The sequence below is a fragment of the Diceros bicornis genome, chromosome 13, assembly GCF_020826845.1.
Source record: "Diceros bicornis minor isolate mBicDic1 chromosome 13, mDicBic1.mat.cur, whole genome shotgun sequence".
Lineage (NCBI taxonomy): Eukaryota > Metazoa > Chordata > Mammalia > Perissodactyla > Rhinocerotidae > Diceros > Diceros bicornis.
The window spans coordinates 22,754,342-22,779,345 of record NC_080752.1 but is presented as its reverse complement, the minus strand read 5'-3'; the positions used below and the strand labels follow the sequence as shown (position 1 = coordinate 22,779,345).

Genomic DNA, 25,004 nt, shown 5'->3' with positions numbered 1-25,004 from the left:
TGATCCTTGCCCAGCCGCGTCGATTGACAGGGCTCTCCCGGCAGTGGGGCGTGGATGTTGTGAGTAATTGATTTGATGTAAAGTAATTGATTTGATATGAAGTAATTGATTTGATGTGTTCTCTTTTCGGTCAACCTGGTGTTTCTCTTTCCGGTTGATTTGTGTCATTTCTCTTCAGCCGATGTGGGTGTTTTCCCTTTCCAGTCGGGCTGATGTTTTTCCCCTCTTAATACTTGACCTATTTGGATCTGTTTGCAGACTATCGCCTTTACTATCCTCTATATAATAAAATATACCTTCAGTCCATTTGTTTGGAGTGGAAAGTGTCTTTTACGCCTCCGATCGAATCCCCGAACCTCTCATAACAGGTTTAAAGTCACTTGAAATTATCCTTTTCTCTTTGGTTAAGCCACGAACCTGACATACAGTAAGGTTCATTTGTTTCATTTTGTTTCCAATTTTTAGGAATTATTTTTTTCTATTTTAATTTATTTTTGGTTTTATAATTACACACTTCCATAGTCAAATGTACAAGCACATTTAGAGAAATCTAGTTTTTACTCCTGATCCTCCTGCTTCTGGTTGGTAACCATTTCTATGTTACTTTTTAATGTAAGAAAGTATGCATGTATGTATATTTTTATTGCCCCTTCTTAGATAAAATACTATACACACTCCTCTGCATCTTGATTTTTTCCCCTTAACAATATGTTCTGGAGATCACTCCACGGCAGAACATAGAAACAGTCCTTGTACCTTTCACAGCCGTTCCATGGTGCAGCCATAGCAGAGCTTCCTTCACCAGTTCTGATTGGTGACATTGGGCTGTTTTCAGTCTTTTACTGTCCTTCCCTTCTTTAGTAGAAAGTGCATTAATCATGAATGTGGACAGGCCCAGAGAAGCAAAGCTGATAAGAAAGAAGCCCCATGATTTGAGTGGGGTGGGGAAGAGCAGTACAATTTCTCTCAGGAAAACTATCATGGGCTGGTGTGGTGATGCAGTTCTGTTCCTCAGGTGCAGGATTCTGAGAAGGGAGAAGACCTGGGCACCACTAGGCAAGATGAGGGCAGAGGTGACATGGTGTTACCACGCTAATTTTCACAGTTCCCACAGATGCTGCACTTTTTGCAAGGCTTACTGGCTCCGACGGAGCACCATCCCTGGATAACACTAAAGGACGTCCTGGGCCTCACTGTGGCATCAGGAGCCACTGGTTCAAGACAGCGAGTGGCTAGCAAGGCCAGCCGCCTGGTAAGTCACATGCAGGCGAGGTGCTGAAAGGCGCCAGGCTCTGCCAGGGCAGGGGACACACCTGATTCACTCGTGTGCCCAGGTCCTGGCGCTGGGTGGCCTAGGGCGAGGGCCCTTACCTCACACTCCCACATCTCTGCTGCAAACACACCCCAGGGACCACGCAGGTCACACAGAGAGAGGAAGGTGTAACGGGGTAGCAGGTGACACTGGGCCTCGGACAGGGTGGCGGGGACTGGAGAATGCGTGGGGGAAGCCCAATTCAGCTCCAGCCCGGTTTGGAGTAGTGTGCCAGGTCTCCCATGTTACAAAGAGAAGGGGGAAAATCGGATTTTATGCGCACTCTATTTTTTTTTTTTTTTTTTTTGGTGAGGAAGATCAGCCCTGAGCTAACATCTGTTGCCAATCCTCCTCTCTTTGCTAAGGAAGACGGGCTCTGAGCTAACATCCCTGCCCACCTTCCTCTACTTTATATGGGACGGCGCCACAGCATGGCTTGATAAGCGGTGCGTCGCTCCGCGCCGGGATTCGAACCTGCGAACGGCGGCCCTGCGAACGGCGGCCCGCCGCAGCGGAGCGCCGGAACTTAATCGCTGCGCCCCGAACTCTCCTATTTTTCAAAGCTGGCAACTAATCCGAGCTTCCACCGGCGTGGGCCAAACCAGGGGAGGCGGCCTGGCGCGGCGTCCGGGCCGCCGAGCAGCGCTGGACTCCCCCGCGGCGGGCTGCGGCCGCCTCCGCCAGGGCCGGGTGCGGGGCGCGGGCGATGACCACCAGGCAGCGCATCCCCGCCTCCCGCGCTCCGGGGCGCGCGCGCGCGGAGCCTCCTCTGCCGCACTGCGCCTGCGCGGGGACCGAGCCATCGCCCGGCGGGGGAGCGCGGCGCGCGAGTACCCCGCCCACCCCCGCCCCAGCGGTGGAGCCGTCCGTTGCCATGGAGCTGCCCGCCGCCGAGGAGCAGCCGTGCGCGGCCGCCGCCGAGGGGCTTCTCCGCTCCGACCCCGCGAGGATCAGCCCAGAGGTGGGTCCGTTCGCCCCGGAGCCCGGGGCTGGGCTCGGGGGCCTTCACCGTGGAAGTTCTGCCCGAGAGAGAACCGTTCGTGCGGGTCTCGCCCAGTTGGTTGCAGTTGGGCGCCGGTGCAGCCAGTTCTGGGGTCTGCGCCTGGCTTTGCGGCGTTGTTGCGATGTTGTCATGGCACCTTATGACAGCGTTGAACAAAACTCCGGGGTGAGCCCGGCGGCGAGAGGACGGCGCCCGGGGTGTCTACGCAGAGGAAAGGACGGGCACCATTCCTGCTTCCGAAGTCACCCCAATTTGGTGTTTAAATGGATAAGCTGTTTTTGGAAGTGGCTAGGCCTCTATAATTTTGTTTTCCATAAACTAATACTCCTTTTCTCTGCTCACATTTATGTATCTAACAAACGTTCCTTGAACTTCTGTGAGCCAGGTACTGAGCAAGGGAAGGAGCGAACCTGCTCTGGTGTCCACAGTTCGGAAGAATTCCCTGATAGGTATTCTCTGCAGACAGACGGCGGGCACATAAATTCACATGACAGTTTGAAGTCTGGCTACAAAGCGAACATCAATAGCCACTGCCAAGTCAGGAAATAGAACCCTGCCAGCACCCCAAGGGTCTCCCCACCACGCCTGCCCTTGCCACATGCAGCCCCTCTCCAGACCTTAGGCTGACTTCTGTGATTCCAAGTTCCCTGCTTCTCTTTGGTTTTAACACCTACATATACACCTAAACAATATAATTGTTTCACCTGTTTTTAAACTTTATATAAATGGAATTATGCTGTATATATTTTTAATTTTTGAATCAGTCCCAAATTTACATAAAAATTGCAAGTTCAGCACAAACACCTTCTTTTCATGAAGCATTTGAGAGTATATAGTCTGCATGGTAGCCTATCACTCGCGAATACTTCAGAGCGTGTTTCCTACAGGCAAGGCCCTTCTCCAGCATAACCGCAGCACAACCATCAAAGTCAGGGACTAACATGGACACGTCACTACATCTGATCCTCAGCCCCTGATGAGCATCTTTTGCCGGTTGATCCCGTAAAATCTGGAAATCAAAGGGATCCAGTCTGGGATCATGCATTGTACTGAGTTGTCATCCTGTTTCTTTAGTCTCCTTCAGTCGAGAATGTCCCTGAGCCTTTCCTTGGCTTTCGTGACCCTGAAACTTTGAAGGTTACAGGACAATTACTTTGTAGAAAGCCCCTCCGTTTGGGTTTGTCTGATGTTTCATCATGGTTAGATTCCCATTACACATCTTTGACAAGAAGGTCACAGAAGTGATGCCATGTGCTCCCTTTCTGCTCATTCCATCCTGTCAGGTGGCTCACAGTGGTCCATTTGTCACATTACTGATGATGTTTCTTTGATCACTTGATTAAGGTGGTGTCTGCCGGAATCTCCACTGGGAAGTTACTTTTTCCTTTTGTAAGTAACAAGTATTTTGTTGGGAGGCACTTTGAGGCTGTGTAGCTATGTCATCCCTCCCGGGCTTGAGCTGGCTTGCTCTCACAGGGGACACCGGCCCTGCTTGGGCTCTGATACCCTCCACTGGACCGCCCCCAGGGGGCTGCCTTCCTCCCACTCAGGCTCTGACATCCGGCTCTGGGCCTCAGCCCCACACACAGGCGTCTCCCTCACCAGCCGGGCTCTGACACCCTGGTCTGGCCCACGGTGGATCCCGCTTCACCCGTCCACCTGGGGAACCTACTTTGAAAGCGAAAGGAAGGGGAAGAGGAGGAGCAGTTTATGTGCTTTTTGTGTGTCTTCCCTCTCAGCTACGCCTAAAAGATCCATCCACACCATTGCATGTAGCGTATTCCTTCAGCTTCACTACCAATGCGTCTTCCATGGGATGGAGCGTGCCATCCTGTGGATGGCGGTGGGGTTGTCCAGAGTGCTGCTCCGTGAGGTCTTGTTATGTCTCCTGATATTCGTGTGTGTTATGAGTGGAATTGTATCTCCTCAAGAAAACCCATATGTTGAAGTCCTACCCCCCAGTATCTCAGAATGTGACCTCATTGGGAATAGGGTCATTAGGGATGTAATTAGTTAAGATGATGTCATGCGAGAGTAGGGTGGTCCCTAATCCAATATGATACATATTTTTATAAAAAGGAGAAATTTGGACGTAGACATGCACACAGAGAGAACTTCGTATAAAGATTGGAGTTAGGCTGCCACAAGCCAGGGAACTACCGGAACCTAGGAGAGAGGCCTGGAAGAGATCCTTCCGTAGCACTTCAGAGGGAGCATGGCCCTGTCGGCACCTTGATTTCCAATTGCTGGCCTCCAGAACCGTGAGAGAATACGTTTCTGTGGTTCTAAGACACCCAGTTTGTGGTACTTTGTTATGGCAGCCCCGGGAAATGAATACAACATCTAAGAGTTTCTGTAGGGGATACACCTAGAAGAGGACTTGCTGAGTCAGAGGGTATGGTGGGCAGAATAATGGCCCCCCGGAGATGTCCGTGTCCTAATCCTTGGAACCTGTACATATGGTAGATTACATGGCAACAGGGAATTAAGGTTGCAGACAGAATTAAGTTTGTTAATCAGCTGACTTTGAGATGGGGAGATTATCCTGGATTCCCCAGGTGTGCCCAGTGCAACCACAGGGTCCTTAGATGTGGAAGAAGAGGCAGGAGAGAGAACCAGAAAGATAGCAGCATGAGAAAGACTCTACCTGACATTGCCGGCTTTGAAGATGGTAGATTGGGGCCTTGAGCCAAGGAATGTGGGTGACTTCCAGAAACTGGAAAAGGCAAGAAAATGAATTCTCCCCTCGAGCCTCCAAAAAGGAATGCAGCCCCGCTGACACCTTGACCTGAGCTCAGAGGACTCATTTCAGACTTCTGACCTCTGGAACTATGAACAATAAATTCGTGTTAACTCACTGAGTTTGTGGTAGTTTGTTTCAGCATCAATAGGAAAGTAATGTAGAGGGTATATGTATATATTTTTAACTTTGCTAGGTAATGCCAAACCCTTTTCAAAGTATTTGTCCCAGTTTTCACTCCCACCATTAATGTAGGACCATTTCCGCTGCTTCACATCCTTGCCAGCACCTGGTATTGTCGGGCTTGGAATGTCTTACCAGGTCCACTGACTACGTAAGGATAGTTCATTGTGGTTGTAATTTGCACTTACCTAATTACAAATGAGGTTGAATAACTTTTTATGGTTTATTACCAGAAAAAAGAAGTGTGTATCATTCAAACCAGGATACTGCTAAAAGTTAAAGGGAGCACTATTAATGATGCCGGGACAACAGGCGTGAATTAGGACACGCTGACCAACTGGACAGAGGACTGCCCCATTTACTGGCCATTCGAATGTCCTTTGTTGTGAAATGCCTGTTGACGTCTTGCGTTTTGCTATTGGGCTGTCCCTCTTCTTTACTGATTGGTGAGTGTTCCTTACGCCGTCTGGATGGGAAACCTTTTGGGTAATCTCCTACTTTGTAGCCTTTCTTTAACTTTCCTCAGGGTGTCATCTGAACAGAAGTTTTTAATTTCAATGTCTGTAACTCTATACCAGTTTTTCCTCTTGTGGCTAATGCTTTTCACGTCTTGTTTAAGAAACGCTGAGGTCACCACCCCCCACCCCCCGCCCCTTCACTGTTGTAGAGTTTTGCTCTTCACATGCGAGTCTTTAATCTACGTGGAACTGATTTCCAGGGTGAATGCCAAGTTTCTTAGCGTGTTGATTGAGATGTCCGTTCCTTGCCCACTGCACCACTGCTTGCACGTACGCTTGCACGAGCGCGCGCGCGCGCGCGCGCGCGCGCACACACACACACACACACACACTCCTACTGGATTTTGGTTGGGGGAATAGTGAATCTATAGAGCAATTTGGAGAGAACTGGCATCTTGACAACATTGAGTCCTTGAACATGCACCTCTCCATTCATTTATTTATATTGGCTTTATTCTTCTTTTAGACTTTTATTATGGAAAATTTCAAAGTCACAAAAGTAGGGAAAATGATAATATGAACTCCCGGGTGTCCATGACCCCCTTCAGTAGTTATCAGCATCATACCATTCCTATTGCATCTACTTCCCCTCAGGTTTAGTTTTTGGTTGATGAATTTTAAAGAAAATCCCAGGTATAATATTTCACCTGTAAATACTTTAGTATTCAACTTTAACAGATAAAGACTTATTTTTATCTGAAAAATAATTATCAACTTTTTTCTGAAAAATAATTATCAGAAAATCATTATCAACTCTAACAAAATTAACTTTAATTTCTTAATAACATCTAATACCAATTTATGTTCATTTTCCCACATTATTTCAAAAATGTCTTTTACAGTTGCATGCTTGAATCAAGATCCACGTTGCGTGTGATTGACTTGTCTCTTAAGGCCCTTTTAATTTAAAACAGTCCCCCCTTCTCCTTTTCCCCCGTGATGTCCATTTGTTGAAGAAACTGGATCATTTGTTCCCTTTGTTTTTTATTTAGGTCTCCTTTGATGTCACTGAGTGGAGTCTCAGCATTTTCTCTATAGAGGTCTTGCACATCTTTTATTGTATTTATTCTTAAGCACTTCGTATCTGTTGATGTAATTGTAAATGGTAGCTTTTCCAAATCTTATTTTCTCATTATTTGTTCTGAGAAATAGGAATATAATTGATTTTTATTGAATTGATATCTAGCAACATTACTACATTTTCTCACAATTTTCGTCATTTATCTGTATATTCGTTTTGGAGTTTCCACGTATACAACCATATTATCTGAAATCTCTTCCACATCTCTTATTTCTTTACAGCTGGCTGTTCTGGCCGGGAGGCCTAGTGAATATTGAGTGGAGGGGGTTTTTAGGAAGCATCCCTGTTTTGTTCTCAGTCTTAAAGGGAATGCTCGTGATGGTTCTGATTAAGTATGATGTTTCCTGTAGATTATTGTTGGCATATACCCTTTATCACTTCAAAGAAGTTCATTTCTAATGCAAGTTTGCTAAGCTTTTTAAAAAATATAAATGGAATGTTGAATTTTATCAATACTTTTTCTACATTTATTGAGTTGATCATATAATTCTCCCCCTTTGGTCTGCTAATGTGGGTGAATTAAATGGATTTCTAATGCTAAATAAACCCATCTTGGTCATGATATATTCTCCTGTTTTTATATTGCTGGATTTAGGCTGGTAATACTTCACTTTGGATTTTTGCATCTATGCTCTTGAGTGAGGCTGGGCCATTGTTTTCCTTTCTCTACTTTCATTATCAGGCTTTGGTAACAAAAGTTAAGTGAGCACCACGAAATAATGTCCTGGTTCTCTTTCCTGGAAGAGCATGTGTGAAATCGGAACATTTTGTCCCTCAGCTGTTTCACAGGACTTGGTGGCGAAGCCTCTGAGCCTAGAGTTTTCTTTGTGGGAACATATTTGACTATTGATTGAGTTTCTTTTATACTTACAAGACTTTTTGAGTTTGCTATTTTTTTTTTGCTTGAAACAATTTTGGTTAGTAATATTTTTCTAATAATTTGTCCATTGTCTAAATTTCCAAATTTACTGGCATAAAGTTGTTCATGACATTTATTGTTTTTTAATGTCTCTTGTTCTAGTATGGATAATTTGTTCCTTCTCTTTTTATTTATCAGTTTCATTAGAAATTTGTTAATTTTATAAATCTTTTAAAAGTACAGACTTTTGGCTTTGAGGAATATCTCTACTCCATGTTTGATTTTGTTGCATTAATTTCTAATCTTTTTTATTTTCTTCCTTCTCCTTTTTTTGGGTTTATTTTGCAGTTCTTTTTGTAATTTCTTGGATCGAATGTTTAGCACATTAATTTTTAGCCTGTCTTCTTTCCTAATCTGTGCATGCAGGGTTACAAATTTACTCTGTACTGCTTTAGATACACTCAGTTTGATAGATAATATCTTCATTATAACTAATTTTATAATTTCTATTATGATTTTTTCTTTGACCCATGGGTTATTTAGAAGTGTGTTTCTTATTTTCCATAAATAAGGTGAATTTATAGTTCTCTATTTGTTACTGATTTGGGCTGGTTACTTCTGGTCAAAGAACAGGCTTTGTATGATTTTAGCCCTTTGACATTTATTGAGACCTGCTTTGGGCCCAGTAAATAGTTTTTTTTCAATATTCTGTGTGTGCTCTAAGGGAGCCCTTACCATTCTAGAGCTGTCGTGTATATTCTATGTACGTCTGTAAGGGCACAGTGTGTTGAGGATGTTGTTTAAATGCATGCCATTCATGACTTATTTTATCTGGTTTTGTTGTCAGTTCCTGAGAGAGGTGTGTTAAAATTTCCCACTGGTGTTTGTACTTTTGACTCTTTCTCCTGGTTCTGTCAATCTTTGCTTTTGTTATTTTGTAGCCATGTTATTGAGCGCATGTGGATTGAAACCCCCGCTGTCATCTGGTCTGACCGTGACCCTCTCCACTGCTGCAGCTGCTTTTGCCTCAAGCATTTTGTCTGTTTCTAGATAACCCCGCCAGCTTCCGGTCATAGTTTCTACACAGTGCATCTTTTTCTGACTTAAAATGCAGTGCTTCTGAAAGCTTGTGTTTTGGATGTCTCTTTTAAGTCGTAGAGAGTTAGATTTTTGTTGTTGTTATTGGTTTTTTAATCCAATTTGATAAGATACTTTTCTTTAGCTTGGTCATTTAATCTGTTTATGTTCTTGCCTTCACTTAGATTTTGACCTGATAATTTCTTATTTTCTTGTCAATTCTTCAAGGTTCATAAGACAATTAAAATACAGTTTTATCCAGCATTTTTGGTTATTTTCAGTGTGATGGCTGGCATGCTGGCCAGCCACACTACCAAAAACAAAAGTTCCAATGGTTTCTTAAGCATGTTTTAGCAAATCTCTGTTTTTGATCTACTTCACCCCCACTTTAGAGACACCCAGTTCCTGAGCCTTTCACAGGTTGTGCGATGCATATGGGTTCTGGGGCTCAAGTTTTTTTGCCTAAGGGTCAGTTGGCACCTCCATCCACAGGGCGGTTACCACTCGTCCTTCCACTTCCCAGCCTCTGCTCTGTTCAGACTGTTTCTTCTCCCATTTGCCTTCTTGTTGTGGAGTCATGTATTGAAAAAACTGAATCCTTCCACTGTTGTTTTAATGAGGGTTTAAGAGAGATCAGAGGCCCCTTGTCTGGAACAGCCATCTTTAACTGGACGTTCAAATTGTATGTGGTTTAATGTAATCATTTTAAATAGAACTGTGTGTGTGATGTTCCACCTCTCATCAGACTGTCACCCACTGAGGCGTCAACTTAGCTATGCTGTGATAAGCACACGGAACTCATGAGCACGGAGCAGAGCAGGTTTGACCACCTTGTAAATATCCCCTGAAAGCCCAGCCATTCACAGATCAGTGGGTTAATAGATATTTTCAGGTGGGAGGAATGTTGTTGGTACAGTATTTTACAAGACGCCTTAAAATTCTGCCTCTCAGAACTTAAATGCACAATTGTTTCTTTGTAGCATTTAAAAAAATAAACTACTGGCATTGATTTATTAATAATTTATCCAGGAAACATTGTTAGGCTTTGAAAATATTTTTCAGTGAATTATTCTGAAGCAATTGCTAAATTAAGAAATGAAAAACAAACTCATCTCCCATTTTAGTGTCTCCTGCATAATATCGACATTTAATATCAACATTCCATACCAAGTTCTACACAGGCAAGCTCCTAACATTCCCAAAATGATAACCAAAGTGTAGTGAATATTGTGAAATTCCCTAAGAATTGTTTTTGAACTGTGACTGCATGTGTGTTACTGGGATAACATTAACATCCGTAACACGCACACATCTTAAATGTTCGTTCGGGGGAGTTTTGACAATTGCTTGCACCTATGTAACTACCACTCGAAACACGCTCAGAGCAACTCCATTCCCCACCTGCGCCCACAGCCCTTCCCCACCTCCGCCCCCTGCCTCCAGCCCGGAAGCCATCACTGCATCTGATTTCTACCACCGTCCCTCGTTTTGCCTGTATTTGGGCTTCGTATGTCGTCTTTTGTGTCTGGCTTCCTCATTTAACGTAATGTTCCTGAGATCATCCAGGTTGTCGTGTGTATCAGACGTAGTTCTTTTTTATTCTTGAGTATCATTCCATTGTATGAATGTACTGTAATTTGTCATCCAGTCTCATAGTGATGGACATTTGGGTTGTTTCCAGTTTGGGGCTATTATGAATAAGGTGGCTATAAACATTCCTGTACATGTTTTTTTTGTGGACATATTTTTGTTTCTCTTGGGTAAATACCTCAAAGTAGGATTTCTGGGTCATGTGGTGAATGTCTGTTTACAACATTCAGTGTTATGATTTAGTATTTAGTTTTTTTTATTTTAGGCATTCGAATAGGTGTGTAGTAGTATCTCATTGTGGTTTTAATTTCTATTTCCCTAATGACTAATGATGTTGCACAAAGTTTCACGAGCTTATTGGCCATTTGTATATCTTCTTTTGTCATATATGTTTTAAAATTCTTGCAACTTTTCAATTAGGGTTTGAACTTTATATTGTTGATATTTAGGAGCTCTTTATATATTCTGGATACAAGACCTTTGTCAGATATATGTGCTGCAAATATTTTTTCCTAGTCTGTAGCTTATCTATTCATTTTCCTAATGTCTGTTTTCAAGAGAAATTGTTAATTTTTATGAAATCCAATTTTTTTCCCCCCAAAGCCCCAGTAGATAGTTGTACATCATCGCTGACATCCTTCTAGTTGCTGTATGTGGGACACGGCCTCAGCATGGCTGGAGAAGCGGTGCGTCGGTGCGCACCCGGGATCCGAACCCGGGCTACCAGTAGCGGAGCACGCGCACTTAACCGCTAAGCCACGGGGCCGGCCCTGAAATCCAATTTTTTAGGTTTTTAAAAAAATCTATGATCTTGTTCATCTATATTTTGTATTTTTTTTTTTTGTAGCTAATTTCTGGTTCCCAAGATGGAGGAAGATGCTAACCTATTCCTTGAAGAGGAGCTTTGGGACAACGTCCCTCTCATGGAAGATGGTAATGAAGGGGAGGAAGACTATCCTCCACCCACTCTGGGTCCTTTCTGGCTGGGCTACAAATTAAATTGACATGAGACCAAATAGCAAGAGAAAATCAAACAAAATTTAATAACATGTATACGTGGGAGAAACCAGGGAAACTGAGTTTCTCAACAAATGGTGGAGGCTTTCACCTTAAATAGCATATTCAGATAGACAAAGGAGGATGTTGGGGTAGTGGTTGGGGATTTCAGAGGGGAAGAAGACAATTCACATAGAGATGGAAATACAAATGTTTGTCAGACAACTCTTTAGAGGGCCACCTAGGGAATGTGGCTGGAGAGACAGAATTTTTGATAACATGGGCTTGTTGGTGCCGTTCTTATCACATCTATTTTTCATTATACTACAGTTATCATATGGCTCCTTTCTGTAACAGGGCTTCTTTGTTAAATTCTTTAGGAAGTTTGGGAGGGGAAGGTCAAATGTCCTTCAGAGAAAATAATCAAGGTAAAGGGACGTATTTTGAGGTGGCCAATCTTGGTCTCCCACAGTAACAAAGGTCTTGCACAAATAACACACGTTCAGCAGCAATGAACACAAGCGACGTGCTTTATAGGTGCCCTTTGGTTATCTATTTTCAGAGATGCTACATCTTTTAAACTTATATTTTCTCTCAAAGGGGGAGCTTATTTCATTCTGTCTTTAATTAAAAGAAAGATAAATTATGGCTGAGAATTTTGAAGGTGGCAGACCATAGTTTTCTAGTTTCCAATGTGTCTATTGAGAAATCTGATGCCATTTTTATTCCAATCCTTTGGATGTGACTTATTTTTGTTTTCTTTTCCTGGAAGCTTTTAGATTAAAAAAAAAGAATCTCTGATGACCTGAAATTTTTCTAAGCTATGCCTTCATTTGGGCTGGTGCTAGGCACTGGACAGGACAATTCAATCTGGAAACTAATTTCCTCGGCCCTCCACCCCACCATCCCAGCTCCTTTTCCAACGCTGTCGTGTCGTAGGTCAGATGCCACTTGCCCGTGAACTTCCCATCTTCTGAAATGGTGCTGCCTTCTTTCATCCACTGTCTTCCCTGTCCTGTTTGCCTTGTGACTGTGGATTGGTGCCTTTTAGAACTCCTTTTCAGTCATTTTTACTGAGATTTAATGAAGGAGAGGAGATAAACCCAATAGTTCAATTTGCTGTGTTTTGCTGGAAGTCTGCAGTGATTCTCTAAGACAATAATCCTCAAACTTTTTTTGTGAGGGAACCCCTTTACATTCTTAAAATTTATTGAAGACCCAAAGAGCTTTTGTTTGTGTAAGTTGTATCTTTTAATGTTTACTGTATTAAAAATTAAAGTTGAAAAAAATTTATAATTATTTAATCACTTAAAATAGCAATAATGAACCTGTCATATGGAACAGAACGCGTCTGGTTTAACAGAAGATGGCAGGATTCGCATTTCGGCATCTCATTGGTCTGTTGTGATATCACATGTCACGTGGCCTCTGGAAAACTCCACTGTACACTTATGAAACGAGAGTGAAAAAGACACACAATGTTTTAGTATTATTACAAAAATAGTTTTGACTTTGCAGACGCCCTGAAAGAGTTGTAGGGAACCCCCCCAGGGTTCCCTGGACGATGCTTTGAGAACCGTTGCTCTGAGGCACCATCACTATAGTTGCCCATCAAGTTTGAGGCGTCGAGATTTGTCCTAGAACTGCAGACTTGAATGCCTAGGTCTGCTTTCTGTTTGTTTAACTCTTGCCTCAATTTCTAGAAGGAGATAAACTAGAAGATGCAAAGTTTGAGGTGGGATCTCTTCCTCTGGAGGCTGAGGACCATGCTGACTCGGGATGCAGCTGGTAATCCATCTGGGCAGGCAGCCTGCTCCCGTGGAAGGTGGAGGTGGCCCGGGGCTGAGTCACGTGGGAGGCCCTCGCCGCACCATGGCAGCTGGTGTCCTTTCTGCGTTGAGTCCAGAGAAAGAGCAGGACGCTGATGCCCAGAGAAGGAAGAAGAAAGCCACTGTCCGAGACAGAATTCAGGCGTCACACCTGCGGGAGAACTTGAACTCCCTAGATAAGCTGCACGGGGAGCAGGACCTCTTCATTCAGAAGATGAGGTGACGGACAGCCGAGGGGAGCGGAGGTTGACGGGGCCATGGCCGAGAGGAGGGTGGTCGGGGCACTGGACCTGCCTGCCCTGGCTCAGGCAGCTGCCTGAGCCCACCGTTCTTCAGGCCCTGGGGCTGGAGCCTGGGCGGACAGGCCTCCTCCTGCCTTCTGGGCTGTCACCAAAAGTGTGTAGAGGCTGCCCTCTCCAGTCCCGCTGGGCCTCGGCCTTGCTGGTGCCCCGTCTGCATGGGGTGCCCCGTTGTCCACTCTAGCTTGGTCAGCAGTGACCCAATAGACTGTGTTCCCCAAATACTGTAAAGAAAAATTTCAAACGTACAGAAAAGTTGGAAACAAATGGCAGAGCTGTCGCCCGTGTACCACACCCTGATTCACTGTTCCCCTTTCCCATCACGTCTTTCTCCGTGTGTGTGTGTGTTGGTGAGTCCTAGCTGTGATTTTTTTTGCCAAGTTATTTGGAAGCAAATTGCAGACCTCCTGGTACTTTACTCCTAAACACTTTAGTGTCTCCTAAAGGAATAAAACCATCCCCACATAACCTCAGCACCATGACTCCACCCCAGAAAGCTCACAGCGTCTCCTCATATCGCTGTAGAGCAGCTCTGTGTCACAGTGTCCCCGTGTGTCCTCCGGATGTCTTTTAGATCCCGTGTCCTAAACCCAGATCCAGTCCAGGCCCATGTGCCGAGTTTGGTTGTCCTGTCTGGTCTGCGTGTTCTAGAAGGCTGATGAGGCCTTGCGGCCATCTGCCCTTTTGTGCAGCCCTCCCGGGCCTGTCACCAGGTGCCCCTTACACACCTGGGCTCATTCATTTGTGCTGATTCACATTAACACCCCTTTGGGCTGAGGTCACGCAGGTGGCCCCTGGCAGGGTTTTCAGAAAACAGATGGACAAGACCCTGCTCATGCGCTGATTGTGTTAGAGAAATCCCTGGAAAAGATGAGGGGACCACAGCCCCTGGCCTGGGCAAGGGGGAGCCAGAGGGAAATGACCCTGGCGACTGTGAGTGGGCCTGGGCCTTGCGCCACCTGGTCCCACCACCCCCATGAGGGTGGGGGAGAGTCGGAGGTGCCCTGGGGAGAGTGAGGCAGAGGGACTGGGTTTCAGGCAACAGTTTGTCCGGATTCTGCCTTCCGCTTTCAGAGAGGAGCTGCGTGCTTGCCGCCAGAGGATGGATCTCCTCACCAAACAGCAGAAGAGTGTGGCGGCCAAGCTGGCTGCGGAGAGAGAGGCCAACAACATGTAGGTGGTCTACTCTGGTCACGAACGGGGCAGGGAATCAGAAGTGCATCGGGTGGGCGACCATGGGGCTCCCCCGTGAGCAGCAGAGGTGCCTTCATTCACCAACTCCTGACGTGTCAGAAGCACCTCCTGCATTCAGGTGGGCGGGAGAGCAGGCAAGCCGCCCTCTAGTGGGAACAGACTCAACCTAAAATGGCCACAAGGACAAGAAAGCCAGTGGCCGTGAGGTCAGGAGGCTGGTCTCTTTGAAGCAGGTGGCCAGGGGAGGCCACCCCAAGGAGGTGACCTCCAGGCTGGGACCCGAGTGACAAGAACGAGCCACCGTGCAGTGACGGGGAGGGAGCATTCTGGGCAGTAAGAATGTCTGTGTAAGCCCGGAGCTGCCCGCAGAGAGGGGCTGGCCCTGTGAGGACAGTGTGGGGACGGGGCGGGTGGGGTTGGAGAGGAAGCTTCAGGACTGGCTTTGCCTTAAGCGACCAGCGAGTGACAAGGGGCAGGGCCAGGCGAGTGAGGAGGTCTCATGCCTGCAGGTCCACACTCTGCGCACAGCCAGGTCCTCTGGTCAGTGTCCCTCTAGGCCGTTCCCACGGAAACGGCCTCGACCGCTCCTGCCCTTAGAGGCAAGGTCTTTGGGGACATGCACGTCTCTGTCCTGCCCACCCGGCCCTCACCCCACCCACTACCATTCACCCCAGCATCCCCACGACAGGTGTGTGTATCACAACATAACAGCTGTGGGGATTGGACAACCTCCCAGAGAGCCGCAAATCTGGGAGGGAAGCAGGAGGTGAAGTAAGAATCCAGAGTGGGCTCAGAACCCAGAGGGTGTCTGGGTGGCTTTTTGGCCGCCCAGCTGCTTCTGGTCATTCGGGGAGTGTGCTAGGTCCTTCCTGGGCTGAAACCTAGACGTACCTGCTGGTCCGAGGGGCTGGCAACCAGGGAGGCCAGCTCCCTGGTCTTGGAGGAAGATGAGGGGCCAGGAGAGAGCTGGGGGCTCAGGGGCAGGCTCTCTGGCTGCAGCCGAGCCTGTGGGTCGCTCCCTCTGATCAGCAAGAGTGGGCACAGAGAAGTCCTTCTTGGACATATCCTCCTTGCCCTCCCTGTTGGTCAGTTTAGACAGATTTCTGTTTGAAAATGAAGAGGCCAGGTGACGGTGTCGCTGAGCCTCAGTGGGAGGTCTGGGCCCGCAGGGGCTCTCGAGGTGGCTGAGGCCCTGACGGGCGTTCCCCTCTTTTTCTCCCACTGCTGTGACACTCAGGGCAGCCGTGGGCCGCCTCCAGGCAGCATCCAGACGCCTGTGCATGGAGCTGGAGAACGAGAGAGACCTGCAGTGGAAAACCCAGGCCGTGCTGAAGGAGAGCGAGTGAGTTGGGGCGGGCGGGTGGGGGCATGGCCAGCGGGGTCGGGTTCATCCGCGGGATGCTTGGCCTCAGCGGCTTGTTGGTTAAGTCAGAGTTTGAAGATAGAGGATAAAATCTGTACTTGACGTTCGAGCTGCCTGGAAATTGAAAGGGAACTCCTTAAATGAAATCCTTGAAAGGATAGGACTTCACATTTCAGAGTGGTTTTCACTCTCTGGGTCTGCGGCTTGGGAAACACGAGATCAGCTTCTTTTTCCTGTTTGCTGCCCTTCGTATTTCCACAGAACAACCAGCACCATTTGTAAAAAGTGCTTCACAGCTCTTCTAGAAGCATCCCCCAGAAAAGGGACTGCTGCATTGTTTTAAATATTTTGCTGGTCAGAGTTTGGGTTATAAACATCAGAATTGCCTCTAGCTATTTTAAGCAAAATAGGGATTTAGTAAGGGGTGTAAACAGCTCCCAGAGTGACTGACAGAACTAGAGAAACCGACTCCAGGCTAATCCCAGGAACAACCCCCAAGCAAACACGCAGCACACAGGGCCCCCAGGGGAGCTGGTGTCCTTGCCAGAGGATCGGGGAGCTTGTGGCGGGCTTGGGTCAGAAGACACGGCTGCCTTGTGCCCCGCTGCCCTCACAGAACCCCTGCCTGTGTCTCTGCTTGCCCCGCCGCGCTGGCCGCACACGTCTGGGAAACATGCTTCTGAGCTTTCCATTGCCAGCCGCCCAGGAAGGCACAGAGAGGGCTGGGAATGGGCAGCCCAGAGCTGCCGCAGGCCACACCTGTGCTGTGTAAAAACCTCTCGCGCAGGCAGCCGACACTCCCACCCCCTCCCCTGGGGTTAACCCAACAGGCCTGGCATCAGCCTCTGACTCATTCCGCTGGTGATTTAGGCACATCCAACCTGATCTCTCTGTCCTTGGGGCTAAATCATGACACCTCCTATAAACCAGTGGGAGGGGCAGGATGCTCCGTCCTGAGCGAGGAGGACTGGTGGGCGTTTGCAGTCCTTGTTGTGACAGCTGGCCTGGAGGCCGGGGCCCACCTGCCAGCGCCCGGGCTGGGCGGTGGTCATTGCTAGAGCCAGAGAATCCCTGTCAGCCTTGCCTTTGTTGGCTTGCTGTGCTCGTCCACTAACTTTTTAAAACACTTTTTAATTTTGAAACAATCAAACTGACAGAAAATTTGCAAAAATAGCAAAAAGTATCCCCTTGTCCCCAGTGTCCCGGTGAAGTCCTTTCAGCATGAGGGTCCCACCTGGGGGGTTGCCTGGGGTTGTCCCAGCTCCCATCAGGGACCCCTCAGTCCTCCACGACATTCACAACCTTGACATTTGAGGATTAGGGGCCAGAAAAGGTCCCTCCAGTTGTTGTGGGATGTCTCCGCATGGCTGTTGGCTCTGATGCCCCAGGAGATGCCATGTCCTCCCGACAAGACGCATGCTGGGGATGGGTCCCGTTTCCTGTCAGGGGGGCTCTGATCACTGGACTGAGATGGTGTCAGCCAGTCTCTCCAAGGCAGAGTTACACTTTTCCTCTGGAAATTAACGTGTGATTTGTGGCTAGATACTTTGAGACTCTGGAAAATCCCATCCTTGTCCCCTTCCAGGCACTGGTTTTTGCATTCATTGATGTTTCTAGCCTGAATCAATTATTTGATGACGGTTGCCAAGCGCAATTTTCTAACTCATCGTTCGTCCTAGACGTACGAGTTAGCTCTGTACTATAAAGAACAACTTTCTCCTCTCCGTGTCTGTTGATCTGTTAGTGCAGACTCCGGTTTCTCCAGATTCAGGGGTTCTAATCTGTCCCACCGTCATGTATTTGGATGCTCCAGTCACCCCGTAGTTGGCCAGTGGGGCCTTTCTCGGCTGCCTCCTGTGCACTGTCGACATGTTGCTGTTGTCCTTTGAGCACTTTCTGAAACAACGTGTTCCCAGCCCCCCGATTCATTCCCGCCCCAGCCCTGGACCCAGCAGTGTCCAAGGAGCCCTGGTTTCTTCCAGTAAAGCATGCTATTTAGGGACCTGGAGCTGGGTGCCGGGTGTCCCCATTGCTACGAGGGTGATGCGGTCCCACCCCCCGGGGTAGACAGAGCTAGGAAGTAGGCCCGCACCTCTCTGTCCTGAAACCATGAGTTCACGTCTGGAATTCCTGTTCCAACAAACCGAGGGTCATCTGTCTCCCTGTCCGTGTCTGTGCCTCCCCTCTCTGACAGCGAGAACTGCCTCTCACGGCCCTCGACATCCTTGCTGATCTCTCCATCCCTGTGTGTCTGTACCAGTCTGCTGGCCCGCCTAGCTGCCACCTGCTCGGACATTCTCCTCCCGCAGCCCTGGCGCCCAGCAGCTGACCTGCCCGCTCCTCGTGTGGGCCTGGCTGCTGCCAGACTGTGCATTGACTTTCTTTTTAGTCCACTTGAAGATGCATGCGAACCCTCCCCTAAATCTCCTTACTTAACCGGCACAACCATGGGTGTGTGCTCTGTCCTGCAGCATTCAGTGTATGCAATGTGCAGGTCCTCACAGAGTTGACTCACGTGAGCCAGGGCTCTCCACTGGGCAAACCATTCTGAGATGCCCCCGTGTCCCTGTGTGTGTGTCGGGAGTGGATGCGCCCATGTCCCTTTGTGTGTGTCGGGAGTGGATGCCCCCATGTCATTGTGTGTGTGTCAGGAGTGCATGCACCTGTGTCCCTGTGTGTGTGTCAGAAGTGGATGTGCCCATGTCCCTGTGTGTGTGTGAGGAATGGATGCCTCCGTGTCATTGTGTGTGTGTCAGGAGTGCATGCACCCATGTCCCTGTGTGTGTGTCAGGAGTGGATGCGCCCATGTCCCTGTGTGTGTGTCAGGAATGGATGCCTCTGTATCATTGTGTGTGTGTCAGGAGTGCATGCGCCCATGTCCCTGTGTGTGTGTCAGGAGTGGATGCACCCGTGTCCCTGTGTGTGTGTCAGGAATGGATGCCTCTGTGTCATTGTGTGTGTGTCAGGAGTGCATGCACCCATGTCCCTGTGTGTGTGTTGGGAGTGGATGTGCCCATGTCCCTGTGTGTGTGTCGAGAGTGGATGCGCCCGTGTCCCTTTGTGTGTCGGGAGTGGACACCCCGGTGTCATTGTGTGTGTGTTGGGAGTGCATGCGCCCATGTCCCTGTGTGTGTGTCAGGAGTGCATGTGCCCGTGTCCCTGTGTGTGTGTGTGTCGGGAGTGGATGCAGCCGTGTCCCTGTGTGTGTGTCAGGAATGGATGCCTCTGTGTCAGTGTGTGTGTGTCAGGAGTGCATGCACCCGTGTCCCTGTGTGTGTGTCGGGAGTGGATGCACCCGTGTCCCTGTGTGTGTGTGTGTCGGGAGTGGATGCCCCTGTGTCCTTGTGTGTGTCAGGAGTCTGGCCCAGAGAGGAGGACACTATGGGCAGGCTCTCATGGCTTTGTGCTAACCGGAGGCTCCGTGCAGCTTCCCATTAGCCACACACCCCTCAAGGACTGTCCACCCAAGGCGGGGCTGCCCTGTTGCTGTGGGACCAGCTCAAGAGCCTTCTAAACTGCATTCCTTTTCTTTTTTCTTTTTTTTTTTTTTTATAATTTTTATTTATGTATTTTTTTCCCCCAAAGCCCTATATCTATGACATAGATAGTTGTATGTCATAGTTGCACGTCCTTCTAGTTGCTGTATGTGGGACGCGGCCTCAGCATGGCCGGAGAAGCGGTGCGTCGGTGCTCGCCTGGGATCTGAACCCGGGCCGCCAGCAGCGGCACGCACACACTTAACCGCTAAGCCACGGGGCCGGCCCATGCATTCCTTTTCAATCACGGAAGTAACAAATCACCACAAGCATAGTGGCTCCACATAACACACATTTATTATCTCTCATTCTAGAGACCACACACCCAACACAGGTCTCACTGGGCTAAAATCACGGTGTCAGCAGGGCTGCCTTCTTTTCTGGCGGCTCTAAGGGAAAATCCATTTCCTGCCTTTTCCAGTGTCTTGAGGCCACCTGCATTCCTTGGCTTCTGGCGCCTTCCTCCATCTTCAAAGCCGGCAGTGTCCTCTCTCTGGCCGGCTTCCATTATCATCCCTCTGACTGACCACACTGATTATTCAGAGAAAGTGGGACTTTAGTGGGATCCCCATCTTTTTTTTTCCCCCCCAAAGCCCCAGTAGATAGTTGTATGTCATAGTTGCACATCCTTCTAGTTGCTGCATGTGGGACGCGGCCTCAGCATGGCGGGAGAAGCCGTGCGTCAGTACGCGCCAGGGATCCCACCCCGGGGCGGCCAGTAGTGGAGCGCGCGCACTTAACTGCTAAGCCACGGGGCCGGCCCAGGGATCCCCATCTTATTCAGGCCTAGGGACCCCATAATCAATCAGCCGTGCCAAAAATCCCTGCTGCCCATCCATGCCAAGTCACCCTGACCTACTGTCCCTCATGGTCCCAGCCCTCCTCCCATCCATGCCAAGCACTCCTCCTGGCCTCTGTCTCCCGGAACGGCACCATCCCAGTGCACCAGGGAGCCCCTTTCACAGGTAGCATCTCCACCTGTGTCCCTGGCATATTTCGGAGTGCCACACAGTCCTCAGGCCAGGTAGGGAGCAGGAGCAGGTGAGTGCCCGTGGACACTCGAGAAGGGTAGGACCAGGTTTGAGCGGGTCAGACTTGGTGTGAAGGTGGCAGGGGTGGGCAGTGCTGCTGGTGAAGGGGGAGCCTCAGTCTCTGGTGCCTGCAGGCCCAGAGGACTCCTCAGAGGAAGAGCTGACCTGTCGGTTGTGTTTGTCAAAACTCGGTGCCCGGGCCCTCCTCAGATCCCTGGAGTGAATCCTCCACGGAGGGCACGGCCCCAGGTTTCCAACCCCTTGACTGACATAAACAAAAGTGCTTCTTGTTTGCAAGGAGTGCCATGTGGCACATTGCCATCCAGGAGGGGCAACTTGAAGACGTTCGCAAGTTTATGCAAGAAGAGGCGGCTGCTGCCAGGCAGTGCCTCCAGGTGCAGGCAGCCGAGCAGCTCCGCAAGGAGAAGGAGGCCTTGAGGACGGCGGAGAGGAACCGGCTGCTGAGGGTCAGGTAGGCGGCCAGGCCTGCAGGTCCCAGGCCTTGCTATTTCCTCTGCTCTCCTTACCGCTGCTTCTCTGGAGCCAGCCAGCCAGGAGCCCCACTCCTGCCCCACACCCCGGGCCGGAGTCACTAATGCCTGCCTCTCTCTGCCCTTACGTCCACTTTTCCTCCCAGACCCCATCTACCCATCCTCCTGAGGCTCAGTCCCTGCACCTTCCCCAGGGGCGGCCCCTGTCAAGGAGTCTCCTGCTCAGCTGGGCTCTGGGGCAGGGCAGGGCCAGCGCCCCCAGGTGTGTCACAGGCTGTTGGACCCAGCACTCTCCCCACCGATGGGGCATCTCTTCTCCAGCCCTTGTACACATGTCCTCCCCCTGCTCCCAATCCCCACCTTATCCAACCTACCGCAGAAGTTTCTGCTGCTTCTGTGGGATCAAGTCCCTGGACAGCTGCAGGGTCCTCATGCCGTCCCTCCCCACCTGCTAGTCCTGATCCTGCCCTCGGTGCCAGCCTGCCCAGGATGGGTGCTAAGTAAACGAGCCCAGCTCTTCAGGACGCCTGTTCTCTGGGCGGTCAGCAGGCGAGGCGCCTGTAGAGCAGACGCCCCATGTGTTCTGTTCCCGCTGCCCCGCGTCACTGCAGGAAGTCTATGTGCCTCCAGAAGGAGCACGGGCTCAGGCACCAGAAGCTGGTGGAAGATGCCCAGAGGAACCACAGGATCGCGGTGAAGTTCCTGAAGGCCTCCCTGGGAAGGTAGCATTTTCTCTCCCAGAATCTTTCCTCCTGTTGAACCTGGGAGGAGAAACCTAGAATGTGGATAATTTGCCTTTGTTTTGAAATTCTCTAGTTTTATTATTAAATCATCACCTTATCAAAAAAGAGTAAATGTATATTTTTAGTTTTGAGCTGATGGCCTGCTGATTTTCAGAAGACCGGCCATAGGTGCGATGAACCTCTAGTCTAGAGAAACATGTTTCAGTGTTTCCTTGCGATTTATGTTTGGCCACAACACTTTTTCATTTACCTTTAATATTCTCATGTTTAATTATCTCATTGGTGGTTGTGACCAACACCCAAGGCTCCTTCCACTCTGTAATTGCACATCAACATGACCCCAGTACCCCCCGGTTAAAAATGCACCTTCCTCCAGAATCCGCGAGCGAGAGAGGAGGGAGGAGCTGGAGTCCCGCGAGCACATGAGGAGGCGCATGGACGCCGTGCTGGCCCTGAAGAACAACATCACTGCGAACCGGGTAGGCGCCCGGCTCGCGCCTCTGTCCTCGCCCCCTCCTGGTGGGCCAGCCTCGCCTCCTGACACCCTCAGGGCCCTAGGGCAAGCCTCTAGGAGCCCGTCCGTGCAGAGCAGCCATCGGGCAGGGCACCGTCCGTGCGGGGCACCATCTAGGCAGGGCGTCCGTCCGGGCAGGGCACTATCCAGGCAGTAGTCTGCACCGCCCACCTGCCCTGCTGTGCCCTCCCGAGCCCCTGCTCCTGGGGAAGCCAGCCCTGTGTCCTCAGACTCACCCCTCAGTGGCTGCCTCGGAATTTACTGAGCTTCTACCACAGATTTCTTGCCCACGGGTCTGTGCCGGCACTAGCCAGTCACCGGATTCAGGAAGGAAGAGAGCAGTCGACCCCATCCTCATGGGCCTAGTCTTGTGATGACGAGGCTCCAGGGGAACCAGGGCTCAGTGAGGCCATGTGCCAGGGTCCAGGGCCTTCCTGGAGGAAGCACCATCCTGGCCCGAGGCCTGAGGGTGTGGCAGTTAGGCCAGGAAAGCAGAGAGGGAAGGAGGGGAACAGTGTCTGCAAAGGCTCGGAGGCAAGAGAGAGCATGCCTCTTGGAGGAAAGCCCAGCGTGGCCAGGAAATGGGAGGGAGCAGAGGTGAGAGGGCCAGTTGTGCAGAGCTGTGGAGACAGCTGGGGAGGCCCTGAGGATTTTGAGGAGCGGGGACAACAGGAGGGTGTGGGCCGGGTGAGTGGTAGTGATTTCTGCAAACGCCTACTTCGGGCTTCTCCAGGATGATTTAAAGACACCGATTCAACAGCAAGCTCCAGGGTGTGTGTGTGTGTGCACACGCCTGTGCAGGTGTGCACACACGTGCTAATGCTGTAAACTCTGTGTCTCCGTTCCCAAGGAAACGCTCCGGAAATTTCAAGCGCGGGGCCAGGCCAAGGCAGAGCTGGCTGAGCAGAAGGCCCAGGCTGAGAAGGAGACGATTCTGGCCCAAGGCGGGGACGCTTTCAAGCACCTTGTCCATCAACGCCGGCACCAGGAGCTGGAGGCCCAGAAACGGTGAGGGCGAGGGGGCAAGGGGGCACCCCAGGGGGGTGCCTGCTGGGTGGTGGGAGGGGGCATCCGTCACAATTAGCGAAGCTTCTTCTCTCTGTGCCCCAACCCCTGCGCCCAGGATGGACATGTGGGTGCAGAAATGGGGGCTCCAGCCCTCTCTGCTCACTCTGTTGTCCAGACGCCGGCAGGCGGGGCCTCTCCTGGGCCTCAGCACAACCCCTTCCGCCCCCTGTGGCCCTTGGTACAGCCCCCCAGGTTCCGGACCTGGTTTTCAGGAACTGCTCCCAGGCCCCGACACTGCTCACTCCTGTCTCTGGGCTCTGCTGGTCCCCTAGGGCCACCTCCCCCTCCTGAGGCCTGCAGGCCACCTGCTCTTCCCCAATGTGGGGCTGCGCTCTCTGGTCTCTCCGAAACCTGTGCTCCGTGCTGCCTTCTCAGTGCACCTGTCACCCCCGCCGTTCACCCTGAGCCCCCCTCAGCCCTGCACGGTCCCCATGCACAGCTCCCCAGGCTGCGCCCACCCTGAGATGAGGGTCCCTACTGGGCCTCCTGCTCCCGGCGCCCAACGGGAGTGGGCTTCCTGAGATCCGCACATCAGGTTTCTGTTCCTGCCCACCTCTCCTGCCTCATTTCTCTGCTTTTCCAGCCTTGCACATGACGTTCTGGTAATTTCTGTGTTCTCTCAGTGCCTCATCCTGGAGGACCCGTCACTTCCCCACTCCCAGCCCCCATCCCTGATCATGGTCACTGTTAGGATCTGCCCAGGTGCAGCTCCTGGCCCTCTCGCTGGGGACACTGTCTCTCCTCTGGAAGTCGCGGTTTTGCCATCACCCCGCCCTGGTGGGGGCTCCCAGGGCAGCTCTGCCCACCTCCAAGTCCCTTGGTCTGGTACAGGCCTGGCATGGAGGAGGCATCAGCAAGGAGCAGCTTGAATGAATGAATGAATGAATGAGTGAATGACCTCCAGCCCTGATGCTGCCCTTGGTTTGTACCTCAGCTGGGGGCACCCCCAGCTGCCAGCCCGGAAACCAGAGCAGGAGGCAGCTCATGAGGGGTCAAGGTTTATTGTGGGGACTAGGCCGGGCTGGGCTGAAGGTTCAAGTCCAGGGTCTCTGGGCTCCGTCTGTCTGATCACATAGGAGCCTGGGGCTTACTCCAGGACTAGCTTGCCCCCACCCCCAAGCCTGGCTGGGGAAGGGGTACCAAGGACCGAGCTGGGGGCCGAGCTTCTGCCCAGCACACCATCTCTCCTGGGGTCCCCAGGGCAGCTGGCAGCTTGCTCTCAGCCTCTCAAGATGGCGTTTTCCCACAGCGCCTTTGAGGAGGAGCAGAAGCTCAGAAAGCAGGAGATTGTGAGTCGGATTCTGAAAGAGGAGGCTGAGGAGGAAGACAGGAGGAAGAAACAACACCCGCCCCCCAAGCCCGAGGGCCGCCCAACTCTGAGAGACAAGACGTGGAGCTATCTGGCCGACTTCTGTGAAGGGAAGAACGCAGCAGTGACGCCCTGTCACCCGCTGGTAAGCGAGACGCCCTCCAGTCAACAGTCACGCCCCTGCAGAGGAGCGGACAGACCTGCAGGGCCTGGCACAGGTGTCGGGGACCGTGCTTTGAATCTCTGTATAAACCTCTCCAACTAAGAT

At 50.3% G+C, this 25,004-nt stretch overlaps 1 protein-coding gene across 1 annotated transcript in view; it reads left to right on the top strand.

Annotated features, from left to right (window-relative positions):
* Positions 1-11,229: 11,229 nt before the first annotated feature.
* CFAP74 (cilia and flagella associated protein 74) overlaps positions 11,230-25,004 on the top strand; it is a 65,118-nt gene continuing 51,343 nt past the window's right edge. The window contains exons 1-10 of the mRNA XM_058552002.1: positions 11,230-11,296; positions 13,063-13,147; positions 13,261-13,407; positions 14,562-14,660; positions 15,919-16,023; positions 20,910-21,083; positions 21,714-21,824; positions 22,222-22,324; positions 23,210-23,367; positions 24,677-24,881. Of these exons, the coding sequence (XP_058407985.1) occupies positions 11,230-11,296; positions 13,063-13,147; positions 13,261-13,407; positions 14,562-14,660; positions 15,919-16,023; positions 20,910-21,083; positions 21,714-21,824; positions 22,222-22,324; positions 23,210-23,367; positions 24,677-24,881 (1,254 nt within the window). The remainder of the gene's footprint in view (positions 11,297-13,062; positions 13,148-13,260; positions 13,408-14,561; positions 14,661-15,918; positions 16,024-20,909; positions 21,084-21,713; positions 21,825-22,221; positions 22,325-23,209; positions 23,368-24,676; positions 24,882-25,004) is intronic.